Genomic DNA, 13,365 nt, shown 5'->3' on the forward strand with positions numbered 1-13,365 from the left:
AATAATAGCATAAATAACTAAACTGCAGCTAACTACTATTTTTTTTTTTAAAAAATGAAAACTGTTCACGATATGCAAAGATAAACAAAATAAATAAGTAAATAGTAAAGTCCTAGAAATGTAAATAAAAAATAAAAATAAAAATACATAAACAAAAAAAACGGCCTTTTATGTTTAAAAAAACGAAGCAGTAAAAGACAAACATAAATAAATAAATTAATTGATTAATAAAACATAATAAATACATAAATTGTAATGTCCTAGTGATGTTGATAAAATAAAATAAAATATATAATTTAATTTAATAAATAGGGGCATGATGTGAGTCTCCGCGGTGTCGTGCGCAACGAGTCACGTGATAAGATGACGGTCTCAGAAGCGGAGGCACCTGAAACGTGTCCTCCGCCACCCGGATTGAGGTGAGTAAATATTGAGGTCCTAGTAATGTAAATAAAATACAAATAAATAAATATATAATCAAATAAAACTGCCTTCTATTTGTTTAACAAATTAAACGGTACACAATTCAAAGACAAACCTAAATTAATTAATTTAATTTTGTTTTTTTAAAATACATGTCCTAGTGATGTTGATAAAATCAATTAATAATTAAATAAATAAACTATATACACGGCCTTCAGTTTAAAAATAATAGCAGACAGTTTGCAAAGTCAAACAGGAATAAATAAATAAATAAATACATACAAATAGAAATAAGTAAAAATAAGATCCCAGACATTTTAATAAAATAATAATTGCTATTATAAATAAATAAACTGCACACAGCCTACTATATGTATACAAATTAAACTGTACACAGTATGCAAAGACAAACATAAAATATAGCTGCAAGCAGCGATGACGGGCCCGTGCACCACAGGTCCATTCCCACCCAGTGCATTTAAAAAAACAACGCATGATGGATACACGAGTCGAGTAAACAAGTAAGACACCATGTTTTACCTTCGACTCAGACATAATGGTTGACAACTTTGATGTGTGTGGCAAATATAATAAATGTGTAATTATGGCAAGTGTGAACACTTGAACAGTCCAAAAAAAGAACATTGTTATTTGAAAATATAATGCGAGATATCAAAAAACCCTTTACCTTATTACATTTAACATTAGTAAATTTGATGTGGATTGATTTGATTGGCCACAAATCCAGATTGAGTACAATGCTATGTAGCACTAACAGGGTAACGCTATTTGAATAACAATGAAACTTTGACTGTGCACCAGCAGTGTCTGGACATTATTCTAAAAGCATTTCGGATAAAAATAACAGAACTATTTCAAAGTCTGTTGTAAGTGCCACACTTCCTGCTTCCAGTTGGTGGCGCTATGACTGTGACTCACAATAGCCACATCCATGTGATCAGCCCCCATTACCAAGCATACAGCTCAATTTGTATCTAAATCACACTATGCATGCAGAAGATATGAGACACTTCCTGTTTATTTAAGTTCAGGGTCTGAAATAAAAAAAATAAAAAAATCTAATTGAATCCAAAATGGCCAACTTCCTGTTTGGTGGAGCTAAAGACTGTAATTTTGAAAGTTTTCCGGGTTGATGAGAACAATATATGCAGCAAGTTTGGTGACCGTAGAAGAAACCTCTTTTGTCAAAAGGTAGCGCTACAGAGCTCTTAGGCCACGGCCATGTGTTAACATTTGCCCAGGCCTAATGGCCGACAACGCTGACCTGTGTGCAAAACCATGAAAATTCAAGCATGCCAAGTACCTTAAAAACTTGTGAATATAATATAAAAAGGAATCATGACATTTAATGCATTGCCATGGCAACAGAATTTAAAATATCAAGAATCTCTACAGAATTTTAAATCTGCACTGTTTTGACATTATTCTATATTGTAGATATTTCAAGATCTGTTTAAAGTGCCACACTTCCTTCCGACCAATGTGATCAGCCCGCAAGGCCAAACATACGGCTCAATTTTGATGTAAATCACACTATGCCTGCAGAAGATATGCGACACTTCCTGTTTCCAAATTAGTTTTTACGTTGCTTTATTGCGTTGCCGTGGCAACACCGTTCGATATATCAAAAATCTGTTCGCAATATAGCATTGTCGATGTCTTGGCATGATGTCACCCACATTTGGTGCCTGTAACATGAAATCCCTAGGAGGAGTATTTCAAATTCCAGAGCATGCATTTTTCAAACAATCCAAAATGGCCGATTTCCTGTTGGGAGGAGCTTATGACTGTCAGCGTGAAAATTGTCCAGCTTGATGAGATCTATACAACATATAGATCTATAGGTGCACTTTCAGTGCTTGGGCCCTAATAAATAAATTGTAATGACTTTGTTATGTTAATAAAATAAATAAATGCATTCAGTTTAAAATAAATAGCACACATTATGCAAAGACAAAAATAAGTAAATAAATAAATAAACAAAAATAAGATCCCATCTATTTTAATAAAACAATAATTGCTACAATAAACAAATACACTGTACTGCCTACTATTCATTTAAAAAATGAAAGTAGTAAACAGAATGCAAATATAAACATTTCAAACAGTAGTATGCAATGTCAATGTCAACATGACTTCATATTGCATGTTAAATTTACAAGTGGCATCCAGTTTTCATCGTGGAAATAAACATTTATTTCACTTTTTTTTTTTTTAAATCCAAGTTTGTGCAAAAAATTTTTTTGACAGTCTTATTAAATATTGAGAGAAGAAAATGCTAATATTTTATATGTGCAGAAAATGTGCATACTGTGCACAGTATGTACATACTGAGATGCATGCTAGTATGCTATTCTTCACCATCTCTCCTCTCCCTTGTAGGGCAGAAGGATTTGTGTTGGCTATAAACCATATGTATAAACACTGTAATGTCACATATGAAAGTGTGAATGAAAGTGTTGTTTATAGCTATATTTTATAGTCAGCGTTAGATTACATTCCACGCCTGTTTAAGTCATTGGGTTGGGAATGAGCAAATCCCTAATTGCTCAACTAATCCCACATTCATCTAATAGTTGCTCACTTATCCTGACTAGACTGGTAGACAAACCCAAGCCAATGCTAACACTTATTCACAATGCAACTTATACATTCTGTATTGCAATACAGAAAAAGGTAAGGGAGATTTTTTTTTAGCCCAGACTTAATTCACTCAAAAATGACATTAGATAAATTAATAATACATGAATAAATTAATAAAAAATTAAGTAAAATAAAACATAAAAATATATGATATTTTTATTTATTTAAAAAATATTTTATATATCTACCAAGAAGGATATATTAATATATTATTAATAAATAAAGTGTTATTATTTTCACTCAGTTGAAGCAGTCTCATATATAAAGCGGCACTTCTTCGCCCGCACTGCTGGTGGCGCTCTAGATTCAATGCGGTGCACAGAAATCACACAGAAGAAGTCCTTCTAAAACTGTTGTCGATCGTCTGAAGGACATCGTTTTAACACATTTATTATAATTTAATCAAATTAAATTATGTCGTCAACAAAAGAGATTTTACAGATGGATCTTTACGCGTTATTGGGCGTTGAATCGACAGCCACAGAGAAACAGGTTCGTCAATCTGACAGCTTTATTCATTAGCTTACATGCACACGTGACTGTTTCTGTTTATTAATGCCATAATAACAATTTCTGAAATCATATAATCTTCCAAATTAAAAATATAACTCTGTAATATCATCTTTATAACGAGTAGATGGTGTAACAGGGTCTGTTTGGTGTCCTAAATGAATGTAGGACTACATGGACAGTAACTGATTATAAATGTTAAAAACGCTTTTAATATTTAATTGCATTTAAGTTGATTTAGTTCAGAGAGTTTTTTGATGTTTAAAGATGTTGTTTCGCCTTTACAACAAGCTCATAATCATGTACTTTCTGCATACCGAGGATGTTGTTAACTCAATGTTTAAAGATGTTTTTCGACATATTTGATCTTTACTGACTGCTTTTAGTACGAAAACACACACATTTAATTTCAACAATACGGTCTAAAATTAAGTTTTCTGCGTGTTTATTAATCTTTGAGGAATTGACTGTCATTGTTTTCATAAATGAGGTGAGTTTATGTATGTAACCAGAAGGTGGCGGTGCAGTCCAAGAAATTACTTTATTTTTAATTATATCAATTATATCGAAATACAATATTTTATACGTTTTAATATATAAATTTATTTAATCTAATATATTAATTAATATTTTTAAAAAATTTTGTGAATCGCATTGAGCTCACATTTTACCTCAAAATAATAATTAAATAAATAAAAATATATTATTTTGTTTTTGCAATATGATTTTTTTTGCACTCTTACATAATTTTTTATGACACTTAGACATTTTAGCGTTGCAAATTGTTTTTTATTTATATTACCATAGTATAGTAATGCAAATATATATATATATATATATATATATATATATATATATATATATATATATATATATATAAAAATGTCTGCCCTTATTTATATATTTTATATATATATATATATATATATATATATATATATATATATATATATATATATATACACATACTATATTATGTTACTATATTAATGTCATTTGTCTAATATAATAATGTGTTTTTTAATTACGTAAAACAATGCACAGATCATATTTCACCCCAATTCAAACGATAAATAGATGTTATTTGCGCCGTGACAGTATTATGGCACATAATGAACATTTTTAATGCAATTTGTGCTGCATAAAAAGGTATTCATATCATCATAGAACAGTAATGAAAATAATTTGTTTAAAATAAATTAATGTGTTTTCTTATATATTATAAAATATTATTTGATATATATAATTAGATGAAGATGGATGGATATAATAAGATATTATTTATTTTATTTAATATATTAATGCATATTTAAAATACATTGTGTGAATTGCATGAAAAAATGTCCAGCTCATTTTTCACTCCAAATAATAATAATAATACAAAATAAATAAAATTAAAAAAATCTATATTTTTGCATTAAGATTTTTTGCACTGACATTTTTATGACACCTAATAACAATTTCAGTGCAATTCTTTACAGTAATGAAAATTATTTGTTTAAAATAAATGACTGTCCTTTTTAATATATTATATATATAATATTGTTTTATATTTTTATTATACATTCATGTCTGTTATCTAATATATGAATGTATGATGTCAAAATTGGTCTTTCACCCCAAATAATAATAATTAATTTTAAAAAATTATAAGAAATATATATATATATAATATATAAGATTATTTTTGGACTGTAAAATCTTTTATGACACCTAATAAAATTTTTAGTGCAATTATTTATATTACTATAGTACATTAAATAAAATTATTTGTTTATTAATAATTAAACATTTATAAATAAATGATATTATTGATATTAAATAACAATATTCTTGTATATATCATTATAACTTAATTTATTTAATTTAATTGATTCATTTATCAATTAATAAATTAATTGATAATTTATTACCAATAAATATGTTTTTTGTGTGAAGGAAGAGGGGGTTACTTTATTGTCATTAAAAAAAATCTTAAAATAATAGTTGCCCCAAAATGAAAATTCTGTCATCTTTACCTCACCCTCATGTTGTTCCAAACCTGTATGACTTTTTTTGTACCTCCATGGAACACAAAATGAGATGTTAATCAGAATGTTCAGTCTCAGTCACCATTGACTTTCATTGTGTAGAAATGAGATGCAATGCAAGTGAATGGTGACTGAGAATGACATACTGCATAACTTCATCTTTTTGTGTTCCACGCAAGTCTCAACGGGTTGAGTCAACTTCAGGGTGAGTAAACGATGACTGGCTGTACATTTTTGGATGAAATGGCTCTTTAAAGAGCCACCTGCTGGTCCGTGTCTTGTTGGTAAGTGGGTAAGGATGTGCTGGCAGACCGCAGTGAATCAGGCCTGGCTGTTTGTGGACTCAAGTCTCATTGAGACGATGCCAAATCTCTCAGACATTCTCAAACACTACTGAGGGCACATAACTGCATGCAAGTGCTCTTGTTCTAGTCCTGGAGGCTTGCGTGTTTTTCACATGTGCAGACGTGCAGTGATGCGTGTGCAGTTTGACATTAATGTGCGCGGTGATTTAAGAGGGGCATTTGGGTCGGATGTCTCGTGGGGTTTGGGGGTTGCGGTGGATGTGACCGCCATCTATTGTTATAAAACATCTCCGGATGGTTTGTGCTTTCCAGGAAACCGTGCGCTCTCATTTGCTGCGTCTTGGGTTATGTAAAACTTTCTTGTGCAATAACAAAAACAACAGAGAATGTGAAGTTTAATCAAGATATTAAATGCAAAGAAGTGCACCGTGGCTTGGGCCAAATGTCCAAAAAGTGTTTCTGATATCAAGATGAGATGAATATATGTGCAGAGATACGGATGTGGAACAAGAAACCACAGAAGAACCGCAGTGAAATTCTTATTTCTCTCTTTTACAGATCAAGAAAGCGTACAGACAGAGAGCGTTGTCGTGCCACCCTGATAAAAACCCCGACAATCCCAAAGCTGGTGAGTGTTGTAGTTTTGAAGGGGTGCCTGGGGTCCGAAAACAACCTGAAACGGACAGTACAACCAACGTAGTCTGATTCCCGAACTAATGAATCTAATGAGTTGGTTCTTTTGAATCAACAACCTGAAACAAACAGTACGACCAACGTAGTCTGATTCCTGAACTAATGAATCTAATGAATCTAATGAGTCGGTTCTTTTGAATCTACAACCTGAAACATACAGTTCGACCAACGTAGTCTGATTCCTGAACTAATGAATCTAATGAGTCGGTTCTTTTGAATCTACAACCTGAAACATACAGTTCGACCAACGTAGTCTGACTCCCGAACTAATGAATCTAATGAGTCGGTTCTTTTGAATCTACAACCTGAAACATGCAGTTCGACCAACGTAGTCTGATTCCTGAACTAATGAATCTAATGAATCTAATGAGTCGGTTCTTTTGAATCTACAACCTGAAACATGCAGTTCGACCAACGTAGTCTGATTCCCGAACTAATGAATCTAATGAGTCGGTTCTTTTGAATCTACAACCTGAAACATACAGTTCGACCAACGTAGTCTGACTCTCGAACTAGTTAATCTAATGAGTCGGTTCTTTTGAATCTACAACCTGAAACATACAGTTCGACCAACGTAGTCTGACTCCCGAACTAATGAATCTAATGAGTCGGTTCTTTTGAATCTACAACCTGAAACATGCAGTTCGACCAACGTAGTCTGATTCCTGAACTAATGAATCTAATGAATCTAATGAGTCGGTTCTTTTGAATCTACAACCTGAAACATGCAGTTCGACCAACGTTGTCTGATTCCCGAACTAATGAATCTAATGAATCTAATGAGTCGGTTCTTTTGAATCTACAACCTGAAACATACAGTTCGACCAACGTAGTCTGACTCCCGAACTAATGAATCTAATGAGTCGGTTCTTTTGAATCTACAACCTGAAACATACAGTTCGACCAACGTAGTCTGACTCCCGAACTAATGAATCTAATGAGTCGGTTCTTTTGAATCTACAACCTGAAACATACAGTTCAACCAACGTAGTCTGATTCCTGAACTAATGAATCTAATGAGTCGGTTCTTTAGAATCTACAACCTGAAACATACAGTTCGACCAACGTAGTCTGACTCTCGAACTAATGAATCTAATGAGTCGGTTCTTTTGAATCTACAACCTGAAACATACAGTTCGACCAACGTAGTCTGACTCCCGAACTAATGAATCTAATGAGTCGGTTCTTTTGAATCTACAACCTGAAACATGCAGTTCGACCAACGTAGTCTGATTCCTGAACTAATGAATCTAATGAATCTAATGAGTCGGTTCTTTTGAATCTACAACCTGAAACATGCAGTTCGACCAACGTTGTCTGATTCCCGAACTAATGAATCTAATGAGTCGGTTCTTTTGAATCTACAACCTGAAACATACAGTTCGACCAACGTAGTCTGACTCCCGAACTAATGAATCTAATGAGTCGGTTCTTTTGAATCTACAACCTGAAACATACAGTTCAACCAACGTAGTCTGATTCCTGAACTAATGAATCTAATGAGTCGGTTCTTTAGAATCTACAACCTGAAACATGCAGTTCGACCAACGTAGTCTGATTCCTGAACTAATGAATCTAATGAATCTAATGAGTCGGTTCTTTTGAATCTACAACCTGAAACATGCAGTTCAGGATCCAAGCGTGAGTTCTGATTCCTGAACTAATGAATCTAATGAATCTAATGAGTCGGTTCTTTTGAATCTACAACCTGAAACATGCAGTTCGACCAACGTAGTCTGATTCCCGAACTAATGAATCTAATGAGTCGGTTCTTTTGAATCTACAACCTGAAACATACAGTTCGACCAACGTAGTCTGACTCCCGAACTAATTAATCTAATGAGTCGATTCTTTTGAATCTACAACCTGAAACATGCAGTTCGACCAACGTAGTCTGATTCCTGAACTAATGAATCTAATGAATCTAATGAGTCGGTTCTTTTGAATCTACAACCTGAAACATACAGTTCGACCAACGTAGTCTGACTCCCGAACTAATGAATCTAATGAGTCGGTTCTTTTGAATCTACAACCTGAAACATGCAGTTCGACCAACGTAGTCTGATTCCTGAACTAATGAATCTAATGAATCTAATGAGTCGGTTCTTTTGAATCTACAACCTGAAACATGCAGTTCGACCAACATTGTCTGATTCCCGAACTAATGAATCTAATGAATCTAATGAGTCGGTTCTTTTGAATCTACAACCTGAAACATACAGTTCGACCAACGTAGTCTGACTCCCGAACTAATGAATCTAATGAGTAGGTTCTTTTGAATCTACAACCTGAAACATGCAGTTCGACCAACGTAGTCTGATTCCTGAACTAATGAATCTAATGAATCTAATGAGTCGGTTCTTTTGAATCTACAACCTGAAACATGCAGTTCGACCAACGTTGTCTGATTCCCGAACTAATGAATCTAATGAATCTAATGAGTCGGTTCTTTTGAATCTACAACCTGAAACATACAGTTCGACCAACGTAGTCTGACTCCCGAACTAATGAATCTAATGAGTCGGTTCTTTTGAATCTACAACCTGAAACATACAGTACGGCCAACGTAGTCTGATTCCCGAACTAATGAATCGATTCTTTTGAATCTACAACCTGAAACATACAGTACGACCAACGTAGTCTGAAACATCGTTTATTTTCCATCACTATCGCTAGTCATGTAACTAACTAACACAGATATGAAAGAGTATTTGAATGTTTACAGATTAAACCCCATTGACTTCCATTGTAAGTGACCCAGATTTATAATCAACAAGGGACGAGTCGAAATTGTTTTACTGCCAGAGTAACGCAAGAACGGGACCGCACGCTAGCAATTTGTTGGCCAAACATTTACGTCTGTGTTTACGTACTTGTGTATAGCATGCTGCTGGCCTAATGTCAAAAGTGCCACAGTGTTTGTTCACACTCTTTTGGGAAATCAACCAACCAATGGCTTAATTATAGTCATCTCTACACATAAAACTGAGATCATTGAATGTATTTTAACATCCAAAAAACTGCAACAAACCCCCTTTGAATTCATAGATTAAACTGGTAAACACTTGATGCTACAAATGTTGCAGAAACGCTCCGAGCTTCAGCAGTTGACAGATTGTACAAACTCCTGCATGTGTGTTCTCTTATACCCCGTTTACCCAGAACATGTGCATAATCAATGCTGGGAAATTCAAATCTGTATCGGGAAAAACTAGGACGTGCACCTTGGAAGATCATGGTGTTATGTTCCCTGTGGTCTCCGGATGCCGACAAGAGTTCCTGATTAAGTCAAAAACGGGAACCAAAGGATAATGGTGTACGGACCAGCGTCGCTTTCCCAAAATGAAAGTGGAGACGTTTGCAGAATACGTAGACTCGCATGTGGCCGTTTACCAGCTCACACGAGAGGGGCTGAGAGACTTGCGCCTGCACAGGGGGTGAGGCAAAGGTCACGCTACATTCGAAACCCCCTTGCGTGCGGACGACTGGCGTTCCCAGTGTTATTTTCAATAACTGAAGTAAATATAAAAATGAGCATAATTGGACTGAAACTAAAATACACAGAAAAGGACCACAAATTAATTTTAGTTTTAGTTTTTGATACAGTGTTATTTATTAGGTTTAAATAAAATTATACAATTGATAAAATCACATATATATATTTATGCATATTCTATATATATATTTATATTCTATATATATATTTATGCATATTCTATATATATATTCATATTCTATATATATATTTATGCATGTTCTATATATATATTTATGCATATTCTATATATTTATTTATGCATATTCTATATATATATTCATATTCTATATATATATTTATGCATGTTCTATATATATATTTATGCATATTCTATATATATATTTATATTCTATATATATATTTATGCATATTCTATATATATATTCATATTCTATATATATATTTATGCATGTTCTATATATATATTTATGCATATTCTATATATTTATTTATGCATATTCTATATATATATTTATGCATGTTCTATATATATATTTATGCATATTCTATATATTTATGCATATTCTATATATTTATTTATGCATATTCTATATATATATTTATGCATATTCTATATATTTATTTATGCATATTCTATATATATATTTATGCATGTTCTATATATTTATTTATGCATATTCTATATATATATTTATGCATATTCTATATATATATTCATATTCTATATATATATTCATATTCTATATATATATTTATGCATGTTCTATATATATATTTATGCATATTCTATATATTTATTTATGCATATTCTATATATATATTTATGCATATTCTATATATTTATTTATGCATATTCTATATATATATTTATGCATATTCTATATATTTATTTATGCATATTCTATATATATATTTATGCATATTCTATATATTTATTTATGCATATTCTATATATATATTTATGCATATTCTATATATATATTCATATTCTATATATATATTCATATTCTATATATATATTTATGCATGTTCTATATATATATATATTCATATTCTATATATATATTTATGCATGTTCTATATATATATTTATGCATATTCTATATATTTATTTATGCATATTCTATATATATATTTATGCATATTCTATATATTTATTTATGCATATTCTATATATATATTTATATTCTATATATATCTTTATGCATATTCTACATATTTATTTATGCATATTCTATATATTTATTTATGCATATTCTGTATATATATTTATGCATATTCTATATATATATTTATGCATATTCTATATATATATTTATATTCTATATATATCTTTATGCATATTCTACATATTTATTTATGCATATTCTATATATTTATTTATGCATATTCTGTATATATATTTATGCATGTTCTATATATATATTTATATTCTATATATATCTTTATGCATATTCTATATATTTATTTATGCATATTCTATATATTTATTTATGCATATTCTGTATATATATTTATGCATGTTCTACAGTGAGGAAAATAAGTATTTGAACACCCTGCTATTTTGCAAGTTCTCCCACTTGGAAATCATGGAGGGGTCTGAAATTGTCATCGTAGGTGCATGTCCACTGTGAGAGACATAATCTAAAAAAAAAAATCCAGAAATCACAACATATGATTTTTTAACTATTTATTTGTATGATACAGCTGCAAATAAGTATTTGAACACCTGTCTATCAGCTAGAATTCTGACCCTCAAAGACCTGTTAGTCTGCCTTTAAAATGTCCACCTCCACTCCATTTATTATCCTAAATTAGATGCACCTGTTTGAGGTCAGTTAGCTGCATAAAGACACCTGTCCACCCCATACAATCAGTAAGAATCCAACTACTAACATGGCCAAGACCAAAGAGCTGTCCAAAGACACTAGAGACAAAATTGTACACCTCCACAAGGCTGGAAAGGGCTACGGGGAAATTGCCAAGCAGCTTGGTGAAAAAAGGTCCACTGTTGGAGCAATCATTAGAAAATGGAAGAAGCTAAACATGACTGTCAATCTCCCTCAGACTGGGGCTCCTTGCAAGATCTCACCTCGTGGGGTCTCAATGATCCTAAGAAAGGTGAGAAATCAGCCCAGAACTACACGGGAGGAGCTGGTCAATGACCTGAAAAGAGCTGGGACCACCGTTTCCAAGGTTACTGTTGGTAATACACTAAGACGTCATGGTTTGAAATCATGCATGGCACGGAAAGTTCCCCTGCTTAAACCAGCACATGTCAAGGCCCGTCTTAAGTTTGCCAATGACCATTTGGATGATCCAGAGGAGTCATGGGAGAAAGTCATGTGGTCAGATGAGACCAAAATATAACTTTTTGGTCATAATTCCACTAACCGTGTTTGGAGGAAGAAGAATGATGAGTACCATCCCAAGAACACCATCCCTACTGTGAAGCATGGGGGTGGTAGCATCATGCTTTGGGGGTGTTTTTCTGCACATGGGACAGGGCGACTGCACTGTATTTAGGAGAGGATGACCGGGGCCATGTATTGCGAGATTTTAGGGAACAACCTCCTTCCCTCAGTTAGAGCATTGTAGATGGGTCGAGGCTGGGTCTTCCAACATGACAATGACCCGAAGCACACAGCCAGGATAACCAAGGAGTGGCTCTGTAAGAAGCATATCAAGGTTCTGGCGTGGCCTAGCCAGTCTCCAGACCTAAACCCAATAGAGAATCTTTGGAGGGAGCTCAAACTCCGTGTTTCTCAGCGACAGCCCAGAAACCTGACTGATCTAGAGAAGATCTGTGTGGAGGAGTGGGCCAAAATCCCTCCTGCAGTGTGTGCAAACCTGGTGAAAAACTACAGGAAACGTTTGACCTCTGTAATTGCAAACAAAGGCTACTGTACCAAATATTAACATTGATTTTCTCAGGTGTTCAAATACTTATTTGCAGCTGTATCATACAAATAAATAGTTAAAAAAATCATACATTGTGATTTCTGGATTTTTTTTTTAGATTATGTCTCTCACAGTGGACATGCACCTACGATGACAATGTCAGACCCCTCCATGATTTCTAAGTGGGAGAACTTGCAAAATAGCAGGGTGTTCAAATACTTATTTTCCTCACTGTATATATATTAATGCATATTCTATTTATTTAAAAAATAAACAAATCCATGTATTTAGTCAATAAATAAGATGTTTTATTTCATATATTATTTCTTGTTACATTTAA

At 32.7% G+C, this 13,365-nt stretch overlaps 1 protein-coding gene across 1 annotated transcript in view; it reads left to right on the forward strand.

Moving 5' to 3' along the window:
- Positions 1 to 3,410: 3,410 nt before the first annotated feature.
- dnajc17 (DnaJ (Hsp40) homolog, subfamily C, member 17) overlaps positions 3,411 to 13,365 on the forward strand; it is a 55,405-nt gene continuing 45,450 nt past the window's right edge. Inside the window, exons 1-2 of the mRNA XM_052145495.1 lie at positions 3,411 to 3,579; positions 6,491 to 6,560. Of these exons, the coding sequence (XP_052001455.1) occupies positions 3,502 to 3,579; positions 6,491 to 6,560 (148 nt within the window). The 5' untranslated portion in view covers positions 3,411 to 3,501. The remainder of the gene's footprint in view (positions 3,580 to 6,490; positions 6,561 to 13,365) is intronic.

The sequence above is a fragment of the Xyrauchen texanus genome, chromosome 16 (assembly GCF_025860055.1).
Source record: "Xyrauchen texanus isolate HMW12.3.18 chromosome 16, RBS_HiC_50CHRs, whole genome shotgun sequence".
Taxonomy (NCBI): domain Eukaryota; kingdom Metazoa; phylum Chordata; class Actinopteri; order Cypriniformes; family Catostomidae; genus Xyrauchen; species Xyrauchen texanus.